The sequence below is a fragment of the Antennarius striatus genome, chromosome 12 (assembly GCF_040054535.1).
Source record: "Antennarius striatus isolate MH-2024 chromosome 12, ASM4005453v1, whole genome shotgun sequence".
Lineage (NCBI taxonomy): Eukaryota > Metazoa > Chordata > Actinopteri > Lophiiformes > Antennariidae > Antennarius > Antennarius striatus.
The window spans coordinates 12,703,483-12,716,298 of NC_090787.1; the positions used below are offsets into that span (position 1 = coordinate 12,703,483).

At 37.0% G+C, this 12,816-nt stretch overlaps 2 protein-coding genes across 4 annotated transcripts; both read right to left on the bottom strand.

The window, feature by feature from the left end:
• Window positions 1–2,145: 2,145 nt before the first annotated feature.
• On the bottom strand, window positions 2,146–4,128 carry gcgb (glucagon b). The gene is made up of 4 exons (XM_068329776.1): window positions 4,055–4,128; window positions 3,862–3,964; window positions 2,848–3,003; window positions 2,146–2,525 (listed from the first exon to the last, which is right to left on the bottom strand). The coding sequence occupies exons 2-4, from the start codon at window positions 3,954–3,956 to the stop codon at window positions 2,405–2,407; spliced, it is 372 nt and encodes a 123-aa protein (XP_068185877.1). The 5' UTR covers window positions 3,957–3,964; window positions 4,055–4,128; the 3' UTR covers window positions 2,146–2,404.
• Window positions 4,129–4,614: 486 nt separating this feature from the next.
• On the bottom strand, window positions 4,615–12,788 carry fap (fibroblast activation protein, alpha). 3 transcript variants are annotated; one of them, XM_068328937.1, is made up of 26 exons: window positions 12,518–12,784; window positions 12,318–12,399; window positions 11,915–12,004; window positions 11,717–11,811; window positions 11,536–11,610; window positions 11,363–11,415; window positions 11,152–11,224; window positions 10,744–10,864; window positions 10,507–10,661; window positions 10,323–10,420; window positions 9,883–10,012; window positions 9,691–9,729; window positions 9,510–9,608; window positions 9,354–9,424; window positions 9,200–9,253; window positions 8,917–9,041; window positions 8,696–8,746; window positions 7,866–7,964; window positions 7,347–7,416; window positions 7,061–7,255; window positions 6,856–6,910; window positions 6,676–6,775; window positions 5,645–5,703; window positions 5,469–5,541; window positions 5,272–5,345; window positions 4,615–5,086 (listed from the first exon to the last, which is right to left on the bottom strand). In XM_068328937.1, the coding sequence occupies exons 1-26, from the start codon at window positions 12,518–12,520 to the stop codon at window positions 4,985–4,987; spliced, it is 2,241 nt and encodes a 746-aa protein (XP_068185038.1). In that variant the 5' UTR covers window positions 12,521–12,784; the 3' UTR covers window positions 4,615–4,984. The 3 variants fall into 3 exon arrangements, 2 of the variants coding, with proteins under 2 accessions (XP_068185038.1, XP_068185039.1); XR_011037669.1 differs by lacking the exons at window positions 4,615–5,086; window positions 5,272–5,345 and having other exon boundaries at window positions 5,503–5,541; window positions 5,645–5,744; window positions 12,518–12,788; XM_068328938.1 differs by lacking the exons at window positions 11,915–12,004; window positions 12,318–12,399; window positions 12,518–12,784 and having other exon boundaries at window positions 11,577–11,610; window positions 11,717–11,734.
• Between the last annotated feature and the right edge of the window lie 28 nt (window positions 12,789–12,816).

A 12,816-nucleotide genomic window follows, 5' to 3' on the forward strand; every position in this document is an offset into this window, starting at 1 on the left:
CTCTTAGAAATATTTCTTCTCTATCATAAAGACTGCAGGGGGATGATCAGACTCAATGAGACAGAGCCCCATTCTCCACCCTGTCCATTCCAGATCTATTTCCAAATAATACACCTGTGTACAACAAAAAAGGTTCAAGGTTTAGGATGCGTCCTTGCCAAGCTTTATCTGATCGTTTTCTTATCCTATCAAGCCCAAATCACAGATGAAAGTGTTAAATGATTACAGTATGTGGAATACATGGTGACATGATAGAAATATAAGCATGTCATCAGTGACGCCAGGCTAAAGTGTCCAATCTCAATCCCAAGAGAATTGCCCCACAAATGGAGTGAAGTGGGCAGAGGTTCTGGTAATCACCAGATGGTTTGATATGCTACAGATGACAGCTTAGACAGGTGGCACATCCCAAAGCATTTCAAGCTGCTGGCTCTTGTGAATTACTGTTTTGTCTGAAGTGCCAAGAGAAACTTCAGAGTGTAAACCCGGCCATTATTTTCAACGAGTCAAGTTGGTTGACATGATTTTATGTTATTTCATTTTGCATAAGCCTCTTTGGCTTGCTGTCAAAGCATCAATGAGAAATCCCTCTACGGTGAACAACTGACAAGTGACACACTTCATCTCGTTACCTGGTGGAAATCCCACAACGCGTGTTGCTCCAGCACTACAGGGAAGTGACTGGCCAAGCATTTGGTTTCAATGGGAAATAGAAGGATGAATTAATCTTATTCATTTTCAATATCATAAGTTTGTCTTTCCAACCAACACCCACAAAAGACCTATTGATTGAAAGGTTGAAATTTGCATAAATTTGTATCTTCCTACTGGATTATGAGTGCAAGGCCTAGATTAAAGAGGCTAAATCCAGGGTGAGTCCAAGTGAAGAAGGAATCTGAGGCTCATGGATGGTGATATTTTACAATTTAAGGAAAAATTTAATGCATTTCAGCTTAAGAAAATTGACCAAACAATAAAGAGTGATGTCATGACAAACACTTCCTGGTGTCTTATTATTAAACTCATGTGAAGAGTATTGTGAACACAATGGAATATTATCTTTTAATGTCAATTAACTCAAAGGTTCTCCATTACTGTACTAACTGTAGATATGCTAACAGAGGACATGCCTCTTAGTTCTGTAACATAGAGAGGAACAATCCGGCTGAGGAGACGACAGGAGACACTAGACCTCTGGAACGTAATCCTGAACCAACTCTAACGCACAGAGAAGCCAGAGGTCGCCTGGACACAGAGGGAAGATATTTGTCCAGATATGTGAACAGAAGACATGTCATGTTAACCTTCAGCTGCCATGCTTCTTGCTTGTAAATTCTCTACTGCTAATGCTCACCATGTGGCTCTATGGTTAATTACTACCAAATGATGGAGCCCAGAAGAGTGAAATACAAAAATAAAAATAAAGGTGTGAGCCTGATAAATAAAAAAACAAAACAAATCACAGTACAACTCATTCCAACAAAACAACAACAAACATCTCGCTGTTTTCATTATGGAGCAGGTCCAGCTGCTACAGAGACTGTGCAAACAAGTCAGTTTTTTCCTTTTTTAAAAAAAATTTATTTTACTTTTCCCGAAAGCCTTGAGAACAACCATCGTCAGCATTATTATGCAGAATTCTTCCAGTCCAAAATCTTTGATTAGCAGACCTGAGTAACCCGTCCTGACATGCTGATTCAGTCCAATGGAGAGTAATGTTTACTACCCGTCACGCTGCCTAATACTGTAAAATTAAGTTATTTTATCTGCTGGACAAATTTTAATAATAACAATAATAATAATAATAATAATAATAATAATAATAATAATAATAATAATAATAATAATAATAATAATAATAATAATAATAATAAATATTAATAATAATAATAAAAATAATAATGTTATAATTTTGTTTGGGCGGACTTGAACATGTTTGAGTTGGTCCCCTTTAATATCTTCTTCTTTTGTTTTCATTAATGCCTTCAGTTCTTAAAGAATAAAATCATACTTTGTACACATTTCTTTATTGAAAACTAAATGTGACTTTTATCTGAATAATAAGAAAATCAGCATTCTCTACAGACATAATTATTGAAGTTGCATTTCAGATCAATAAGATTCTAACAAATTTATGTGAGAGAAACAGTGAAAATACTAAAACCTCTGTGGATAGATTTAATCATGATGCAAAGAAAAATACAGAAAGAATAACAATCTCAAACAAACTGTAGCATTTTTGCATTTCAACAGAATTTCCTTCAATCACTGAAGGCCAACAGAGATTCTGATGAGGGAGTTTTAATTGCATGACCAAGGAAAAGAGGATAGTACAGACTGTGAGACATATAATCAGTGTGAGTTGTTGCGTTATTTGGAGAGCTGTTGGGCGCTCCACTTGACGCTACTCTCTTCTGCCTCTGGCAGTCTTCAACCAGGACACAAACTCTTTTACTGCCTGGTCCTGCAGGTAGGAGCTCACATCACTGGTGTAGGTGCCGTCTGCATGGCGTCTAAATAAACTCCTGTGGGAAAAAAAAAAAGAAGGTGTTTTACAAAAAACACAAGTTATATTCATATTATTTTGATAAAACACATCTTTATGTAATCTGTAGCATTACTGGAATCATTTCAGCATGTTTTTTTTTTCATATACACAAGTCAAATGAAGTCTTTTTTGAAACAGTTACCTAAAGCAAACACTAACGGCATAAAACCAAATAAAGGAACATCATTAACAAATAAACAGAACCATGAAATAGATAGACAAAATAGAGCTGATGTTTCTGAAATATAGTTCACAGGTTTGCTGACTGAATAGAGTCAGTAAGGAGAGACCACACTCACCCATTTCTCTTTGAGTTCTTCAGCCACTGGACAAAGTCTTGTGCTCTTCTTGTCTCCAGGTATTTACTGTAGTCATTGGAAAATGTTCCCTCTGAATGTCTCTTCATGTTTAGACTATCAATGGGTTCGGTCAGCCACGAGTTTTCATTTAGTGACCTGGAAAATATGGAGGTAATTCAACTTAAATGGATACAATCTCAATTTAACAGCATCTCCTCTTCCTGGTGTCTGTGCTTGTTGTTTAGTTTTATTTAGTTTCTGCCAGCTTGAGTCCTCACAGCATACATATACTGGCCCATCATTCTCCCCTAACAATCTCCACCCAACTTAGTTTATTATTACTAATCAATGAGCATTTGGAATTTACTGATCATGTGATCTTGGTTTTATAATTGAGTGCTGAACAAGTTCGATTACACTACGCCGTAATTTCCTAAAGTAGGTTTGCATTAACAAGTTACATTTTTCCATTTAATATCAGGTGCCACATTCTCAGTTGAACCATAATACATCAAAATCTCAGTGTGAAAACACCAGCGACAGAAAGGAGGTTCTTTTGATTAAACGGAGTAAATGGAAAAATACAGAATAGCCCTCTAGTTTTAAAAATACATCCTTTTGCTAGATTGTATTACCTAGATTTAACCTGCACGTTGTTTCCTCCTAATATTAACAAACGATTCCTCACTTGATCAAAACTTGTCAATGGCATTGCAGGTTGCACAGCATTGACAATCAAAATAAAATACTTGACAATCTCTGGTCACCTCAACAAAAAAACAAGGAACAAAACATACATGTGAATTAGAAATTACTAGAAAAAACAGAACCTACATTTTTTAAAACCTGGTCATTACCTTTTTCCTGAATCATTCAGATGTATAATTGCAATGTTTGAACGAGTCAGTACCAGCAAACATGGCTAGTTGGTTCAGTCTTAGACAGAGTCACACTTTACATCAGACATTTTCAAGTTTTTCTTTTTGTCTCATGAGTGATAGAACTTGAACTTACATGGAGTTTCGGTCTGGGTCCTGATCAGGCATCTGCAGGCTGCTTTGGATAATGATGAGGAGCAGGAGTCCAACCAATGAGTGAGCGCCTTTCATTGTTTGAGCTGTTTGAGAAAGACAGAAATTTTGTGACTCTATTTTATTGCAGCAAAAATGCGTAACAGACGTGTTTGAAAGGAGAAAAGTGTTCTCACCTGTGCTCCTTTCTGTCCAGTATCAGAGAGGAATTGTAAAGTGCGTTGATTGGCTCTCTCTCAGCTTCTCAAGCTGTTTCATCTTCCCCTCCTGAAGGGCTGAGTCTTATGTAGAACAGCTGAGGAGCATCCTCCCAGCGGACACCTCCGTCACAGACGTGTGTTACTCTCAATCCATTAGTCAGCTTCCGTCTCAGTCCACAAAATGTATTTGACTGAGAAAACAATATATGCATGGCTACAGCTGTTATTTATGGTGATATGATCAAACACGAGCTCTACAATGACAAATGTCAGCAATCAAGTGTTTAAAGAATGTCTTGCATAAAACAAAACATTCTTTTTTTATTTCATCTCGTTAATATTTTAGACTTTTTTTGGTGATTGCATTGGCAGTGAGCTTTGACATATTTAAAAATACAAATATAAACTTGTGATTTCATTGATAGCTCATTTTTATTGTTTTTTGACACATAGGGTCTTTTTAATTCTAATACATATATTTAAAAGATGTATTAAAATATTTTTTCCTGTGAAATACTTAACAAATAACAACAAACATATTTCAAAACAATGTTTATTTCACTTTCATGTGAACATGACTGCAACATCAATGACAACACACTCAAATAAAGCAGTGCAATGCTATTCAGCTATTGTAAATCATACCCACATTCAAAAAGCTTTCAACCACAACCACATGCAACGGTTTTCAGTATGGATTTAATGTCACACAATTTGATAAAAGTTTCAAATCCACATAACATACAAATGCTCATTTGTACCAGCAATTGAACATCCATTGCACATAAAAACAAATGTACCGAGTTCAACGTGACACTTCAGAGTATCAGTAAGAGAAAAAGTACGCAAATGAGAAAAAAAATATGCTGGTGATGTTAAAAGCAAAAACAGTCACATTCTTCACATCTATTTGGGATCCACGAGACATTTCTGCAGAAAGTGACTCATGAGGGTGTATGTATGACGGGTGGCTGACCCACCCAGGGAGTGGTCCTTGTCAGTGTACCACTGAAATGAACACCAAAATCAGATTAATACATAGAAATATACAAAACATTTTCAAACTACATGCATTTTATATCAGAGGCGACACTGGATGTAATTATAAATGACACATTTTTCCACTTATAATCTCCGATAAATCAACACCATCAATGCCAGGATTGGTCCCACTTCCCTGAGCCAATATTTACCATTGTTTCAAAGTCAACTTGTTTCTCCACCAGAGCTTTGGAGATCTGTGCTGCCTGTTGGAAATGGACATTATCTGCAGAGAGGAGAGTGCTTCAGCTACGTGATTTAACATAAAAGCTCATTCAATTGTGCAAAGCTGTACTGTCATGCAAAAAAATGGAAAAGAAGGGTGTTTGTATCAAATGATTGGACATACCATCTGCTGTCCCATGAACCAAAAGATAATCTACTGGCTTGAAGTTCATCGCCCTGGCTGTCACCGAGGAATTCTGTTAAATTCAACAACAAAGAAAAGGTCATCAGAATTATGTAATACTAATTATTATTATTACATGTTAATATTGTGATCAGAATGACTTGTATTTGTCTTACCATATAAGAGTCTGAATTTTCTGTGGGTGTGCCCATGTAGCGTTCAGTGTACACAGCATCTGAAGAGGACTTAGTTGATGTCACAGTTGTACAATAAATACTGAACAAACACGAAAACAAACACTTGTTCAACAGAAGTACATCATATATTAATGCGCTCCAAGGCCATCAGGGAAGGTTTTGAAATTATTAACTGGAAGCTGGTGTTGATTTATAAAATCTCCTCTCTGGACCAGGGAATTAGTGCCAGCTGTAACAAATCTACATGTACTTTTTATAAACTGTCTTCACCAATGATCATGTTTTATTACTAACATAGATTTATGCAGCTCCTACAGATGTGACAACAGATGCTTTGGAGATATGCTGTACATATCAATGTTGTGACATGTACGGCAAGGTACATGATATTTTAAATCAGTAATGGCTAACAACGTTTATATTTAATCCAATAAATACTACAAAATACAAGAAAACCAAAAGAAAATTCCTATTCGGACAATTATGTTTTAAATTGTTCTTTATTGTGCAATAAAGGTGATCATGGAGAGAATGAGTTTTCTCGTTCTCTTTCACCAACTCATAATCATTCTTACAAATGAGGATGATGAAGAAAAACATTTTCAACGTTAATTTCCAATCAATAAACCAACAATTAGATTTCTTTTGCTGGGATAGGAGTCAAAAGACCTGACCAATCCAATGGAAATCTAAATCCAATTTTATGATACAAGTTTGAATGCAAATTTATTGGTATGAACTGCCATTCCCTTGATAAAGTCTTCAGTGTTAATCTGATTTATAACCCAAAACTACAGCTGACCCTAGGGGGCTCAAAAGAAGTGAGTTCCTCAAACCTCCATCTGATTCTTCTCACCTCTGCTTTGGTCTATAGACCAGAAACTGCATCACCTTTAATTAGAATAGAACACCTGAATCTCACTCAACTGTTGGCAGTGGAGTTTTATTGTGGGTAATGCAAGCAAAAGTCTTTCACGTGATAGAGGACAGCATGGACTGCCTGTACTAACCATAATATTCCCATTTGGCTACTGGGGCAACTGCTATTCCACACTTGAAGAGTCCTGATCCAGAACCCAAGGCCATTGAGGTGACATAACCACCATACGACTGAAGGGAATAACAGATTGAATGTATTTAATTAGAAAATAAAATGAATAAAGAAGATCAGCACAAGAACAAAAACTCACCCAACCCCATATTGCTATTCTGTCTTTGTCGATGAAACCCATATCAATGAATTTCCTGCAACATACAAGTGATTTATTGGCTCCGTTAGAAGAAAACAGTTATATGGATTTCTAATGATGCATTATAAAGACCTTTCTTATGAACATAATAATAATAGGAAGGAGGAGGTGACATCACAGAAGGGCTCAAACAAACTTACTGTACCTTACAGCTGTTATCTGATCTTCGACTTCAAATGTTCCGAGGCGTTTGTAGATTGAGTGCAATATTTCATCACCTTGGTAACCGCTTCCCCTTCCATCAAAGCTGGCTATGATAATCCCATGTGAACTGGAGAGGTACGTGCCCCAGTTCAGTTTGTAACGGTAGGACACCCGCTGACTGCAGGGGCCACCGTATCTGCAAATCATAATGCTGTATGTTACCAAATATTAACCAACATTCTCTGGCTCATGCTGAGATGGAGCAAACGTGGACGCAGTTTACTCACACATCAATCAGGAGGGGATATGTTTTAGATTTCTTAAAATTTGGAGGTAACATCATTTGATACCAAAGATCTGTTGGAAATAAAGTGGAGTAAAACAAAATCACTTTTTTTCATAGCAACTGTCTATATGAAGAGTCGTGTGTGATGTATAATCTAATGTCCTGCAACATCTTTCGACATCTTTCATTTAGCTATCATGGTTTTACAGTAGAAACTCTCTGCTGGTTGGAGGACGTTTCTTTGTTTTAACCTCACTTATCAATTTAACATGTCTGTATGGAGACACAGATGGCTTTGAATCATGGTCCACTAGGCTGCTTACACACAGATGATCTGGAAATTTAAACTCCAAAGCACTGAACACAAACAAGGAACTGTAGTAGGAGGCCCCTCAGGTCCAGTAGTAATTTTTAAATGAAAGGAAAGTCTTTTTTTCTGGGTGTGAAAGGACTATATAAAAAACACAGATTACTGCTCAAAGCATTTTTTAATGACTTCAGACATTGTTAAACTTCTTACCAAATCCAGCAACCTTTAGTGTGCCGTACTGCATTGATGGCATTTGGAATTCTGACAGGACATTTTCCAGATCACTGTTGTCTTGAAGGACGGCAAGCTCTGAGGAAACAAACCAAACAAACATGACAGATCAATTGAAGTCATACAGAAAATTAGTGATGCACACAAAAATGTAGGATTAAACTCAAGGACAAAGATGTTTCCACTTATCACAACCGTTTGGAATCTTCTCTTTGATAAGTTTTGTGGAACTACCAGGAGAAGACAAAACATCTATGCCATGAACCATAACCTCTTTATGCTCTTTGATCACTGAAATCAATCCATATAGTATTGTGTGTGCCTTCAAATGAATGCAAATGAATAAAACAGACAGTGGAAACACCCTACTTGACTTACACAAGCCAAATGACACTACAACAAAGACACAAATAATATTCACACATGCATATTTTCAGATGTTTATTATATTATTCATAGAGTATTGTGAAGAGTGTAAAATGCTTAAAATAGCTACGTAATATGAGCTACAGCATCTTGGTTTGACATTTTTTGATCCAAAGTAGCAATTATTATATGATCAGAGTGTAGAGAGAATCTCCAGATCTGATTAGCAGGTTAATAAATGAATGTGGAAAGTGTGCAGGTAAAACATCACTAGAATACATCATCACCTTCAGATATGTATAATGACACCGAAAACTGCATCAGTTATGGTTACGTTTTTGTACAGCACACAAAGTGTTATCATAATGTGAGAAACTGTCAAATGTTCCACTTGTAATGAATAGTTTTACAACGGGTTTAGTGTGAGTACATTTCACACAGACCTGCACCTGCGCCCCGGTTGTCCATGAGTGTGTAGAGGGGAAGACCAGGTCCTACGAAATTAAAATAAAAAATGAACAATTTTCCATGAATTCTATTATTGGACTGTAGGGGTGCTTTAACCCTTTCAAAACTTTTAACATGGTCATCATTCACTGATGCACACCAGATGATCACATGCACCACGGATCACTCATTGCTCGAGAGGTAATGTGTAACTGACCGTAGCAATCCATTCGGTAGTAGGAGGCGTCAAAGCTGAAGTAAGCAGAGCTGTACTGACACCTGTCCTCATTCAGATTGCAGGTGAGACACTGAGGGGTGGAGGAGACGCTTCCAATCATAAGCCTGAAAAACAAACCGGTAGCAACTTCATTTGACCTCATGTAATATCAGCATCAGCGAACACTCAGCTTCCTGTGAGTCATTAAAGCAAACACGCACAAACTTTAACAAACAGCATCATCAGTGTCGATGTCGCCGCATGGATAAGCATGATTCCTTACTTGTACATGTTTCTCTTTATGGGAACCCCCTGGTACTCATTGCTCACAAAATATCTGTTGAAAAGAATTTCACGGTTCAGATTTACATGATTTATATGTCCTTTCTAATAATCTTCCGTATTCAAGATTTTTTTTTTCTCGTGTCCTTACTCACATAGCATCTTTTGTTAATTTGGATATGTAGATCACCTCCCACTTCCCAGAGGTCACAGGTGTTGCTTTGCCCTGAACAAAATGCCTTTAGTAAATATATAATTGAGCACTAAAACACGGTGGATGCTATTGTCCAGAATATTCTACATACACTTACATCTTTCACATAATGGATATGTTTGTATCCCAGGGTGTCACTCATCACTTTGTAGAAATTGAGTTTATCCTCAGCAAAGAAAAGAGGTAAGGGCATGTACTGTAAAAAAAGACATTTCAGAGTCACCGATCAAGCGAAGTGAAAATTTTTACTCTTTAGTGGTGGAGTTTTGGAGCCTTACATGCCCGATCCAGCCTGTCTTGCTTATTTGCTCAAATTTCTATTTGGAATAGAGAAATATTTTGCAGTTAATTAACATTTAATCACATGAACATGATTTCAATACATATGTCAGGATCCTTGAGATGATCCAGCTGGACTCATGCTCATGATTTCCTGACAGGAGAGATAACCACAGGAGAGAGACGGCCACCTGTTTTTCTTTCCAGTTGGTTCCATCGAGGTCATAGATTTGTACGACCAGGTAATTCTGTTTCCGTGTGATCCACTGCACAGCGACACGTTCATCTGTAACCCAGGTCACTGAACACAAGATATGATCACTGAAGAAAAAAAACAACAGGAAGTTTTTTCATGAGACTGAATACAAAGAAAATGTATTTGACTCATTTTTCAATACAATTTAATGTAAGCAATAGCACAAACCAGGGGCTTTCAAAGTAGTGGCTTCATCTACAAAGATGGAAAGAAGCCCCCAGTTTTAGTTTAGATTTACTGGACAAATGGTTATGGAATGGTATATGATTTGATCCCACAGACGATAGACAAATAACAAATGATGGGCCTAAAACTGCTGTGTTGATATGCTTCCAGCTTTGAAAACCTCAGTTTTAAAATGAATAAAATACGGACCCAGAAGTAACCGATGCAGGTGGAACCACCTGTGTGCGGCTCAATGGATCCGTGGGATCGACCACAAAGAGTTTCACCTTGGTGAGGGTTGATCCAGCCTGTACCAAGTAGAATAAAACATACGTTTTTAAATTACGTTTCATTACATATCAGGAAAACAAATTATGCAGGATATGTCTCTGACCTTTGGGTATGGAAATTTCACTGTCTGAGGATATTGCTCATTTCCATACCAAGAGAATTCCACTTTGTGAACATCTGTATCATTAAACTCTGCATAGGCCAAGAATCTTCCAGTTGATGACCACCATATTGCTCCATTTGATGCAAATACTTCCTCTGTAATTGTTGGGAAAAATCAAAACTAATTGTAACCGTCATTAAGAGAGATCCACCTCTGGAAAAATTGAGTAACACTCACCCTCATATACCCAGTCAGGGATGCCATTAAGGATCTCATTCTCTTTCCCATTGTGGGTAACTTGTACAACTTCAGAAGTGACATTGGATTTGAAGAAAACATTGAAGTCCGACACATAAGCCTGATAAACAGAATAGATAATTGCAATCATAAATATAGCACACAATTTACACTCTTTTATTCATGTTTCTTCATCAAATGCACTTCCACTTTCACAGAAGATTGTACAGAAGATTCACAAGGGATGTTCTCCTATTTGATTTGAAAAATGCCACATTAGGTTCTGCATTGCCATGCAGAGAAATTCAAAATACATTCAAAGCTAGTGATGTTGTAGGAGCTGCAATATCAGCCATTTTAACAAAATGTAACAACATGATAATTAAGTATAACAAGTTGTACACTTACATATCTGTTTCCTGTTGGGGCCCAGGCAAAGTACTGCACAACAGACGGAAGACTCACAGGCATCACAAATGTTCTGGAAAATATGGAAGAAATAGAAATATTTGGAAATAATTTTCTTGATAGCAGGCCAACCACCCCCTTCAGTCAAATGTCTGTGACCTTATGATGATAAATGTCTTTTAAGATATCTTTAAGGTTAGAACAAACTTACGAATTCTCTCTGTCATAAATAGAGTAAGAAGCTGTGAAGGAATGTCTCCATTTCTGTTGGATTGCAAACACACAATTGTTTTTTGTTTGACCTTGTTATAGTCAAATTAAAAGTGACATTTACAGTGAACCAGTTAAATAAAAAAAAATTGTTATGAAAAAGTAATATCTTACCTTTGTATAATTACTTTCGAAAGCAATATATTTATAATCACCTGACAGCAGGTAATGTGTGGAATCCACTTGAGCCTACAATAAAAAGTAACGGTGGAAGGAGTAATTAAAATATAAATTATTATGAAATATTGATGTATTATTATTTTTTGTTACAAACTATGAAAACAGATTTTATTACAAAGGTTGAATTGCTCAAGTAAAGTGACTCCTCTTTCGTTTCAACATTGTGCAGGAACACATTCCCATCTCTTGTTTTGTGCAGATACTCGTTATCTGCAGACACAGAAACTACACATCAGAGACATGAAGATTCATATATTATCTTGTCCAAAAGAACAGCATGTCTAGTAAAATGGATTGCACTGCCTGGTGATACCTGATATCCAATACAAGTTGTAGGATTTCCAAGAAATGCTGTCATTGAAGTAATCCTCAAAGTTGAATTTCCTTTTAGAGCCATCGGATTCTGAAATTACGTACACCCTGCGTTAGCTGAGGTGTCATCACATTTCTGAGTAATGACTCTGTGAGTAATCTAGTTTGGAAATTTAAAAAAAAAAAAATCCATCTGTGCATCACGCGGTGGCGCAATTAGATTTGCATTACTGGATGCATGTTAATCAGAAAGATATAAGGAACTCAGAAATCACACTGTCACCCCACCCTTAACAGGTTTGTCAAACAAACATTGTAACATTAAAAAAAAAAAGTGTTTTCATACATGCTTCAGAGCTTCACACATGTTGACCACACTCATACAGACCTGAGCCGTAACTTACTGCTGAAATAAACCGATGCGACTGTTATTAACGTGATGACGACAGCCGCCCCAAACACCCCCCACAGCACCTTTCTGCAGCGCTGCGGAAGGTGACACAAAAGTTGCACAAAAAAAAAACCCCTCTGTAATCCAGAATTCGTTTGAGACTTGACACTTTTTTTCAAAGAACAAACCGAACTTGAGAAATTAATTACTGACCATGGTTCTGAAGAGTTCCCCGTGAAGCAGTCAGCCTGTAACAATCCACTGTATTACTTCTGGGACAAGCAGCCTGGTAAACAACCTCTGGTTGAAATAAATTTTTTTGAAAATAATAGTGCTAAAAAAAAAAAAACATCCGTGGGAATGTGTTTTTTTTTTTTTAAATGTTAACGCTCCATTCTTCTTAAGCAGAAACAGGCTTCGAACACTTCCCGCTGCATTCCTGAAGAGTCTGCCCCCAGACGGGTTCTTCCCTCAAGTCAGCAGCTCTCACAACTTCCCAAGATAGAACATGC

Bases quoted from the DNA above. Each gene is read 5' to 3' on its own strand.
- gcgb (XM_068329776.1), bottom strand. From the start codon at position 3,956: ATGAAAGGCGCTCACTCATTGGTTGGACTCCTGCTCCTCATCATTATC. The intron at 3,004-3,861 runs GTAAGTTCAAGT...CATATTTTCCAG, and splicing joins GACCCAGACCGAAACTCCAT to GTCACTAAATGAAAACTCGT. The intron at 2,526-2,847 runs GTGAGTGTGGTC...TTTTTCCCACAG, and splicing joins AAGAACTCAAAGAGAAATGG to GAGTTTATTTAGACGCCATG.
- fap (XM_068328937.1), bottom strand. The intron at 11,416-11,535 runs GTAAGATATTAC...GCAATCCAACAG, and splicing joins TCGAAAGTAATTATACAAAG to AAATGGAGACATTCCTTCAC. The intron at 6,776-6,855 runs GTGAGTTTTTGT...TATTCCCTTCAG, and splicing joins GAATAGCAATATGGGGTTGG to TCGTATGGTGGTTATGTCAC.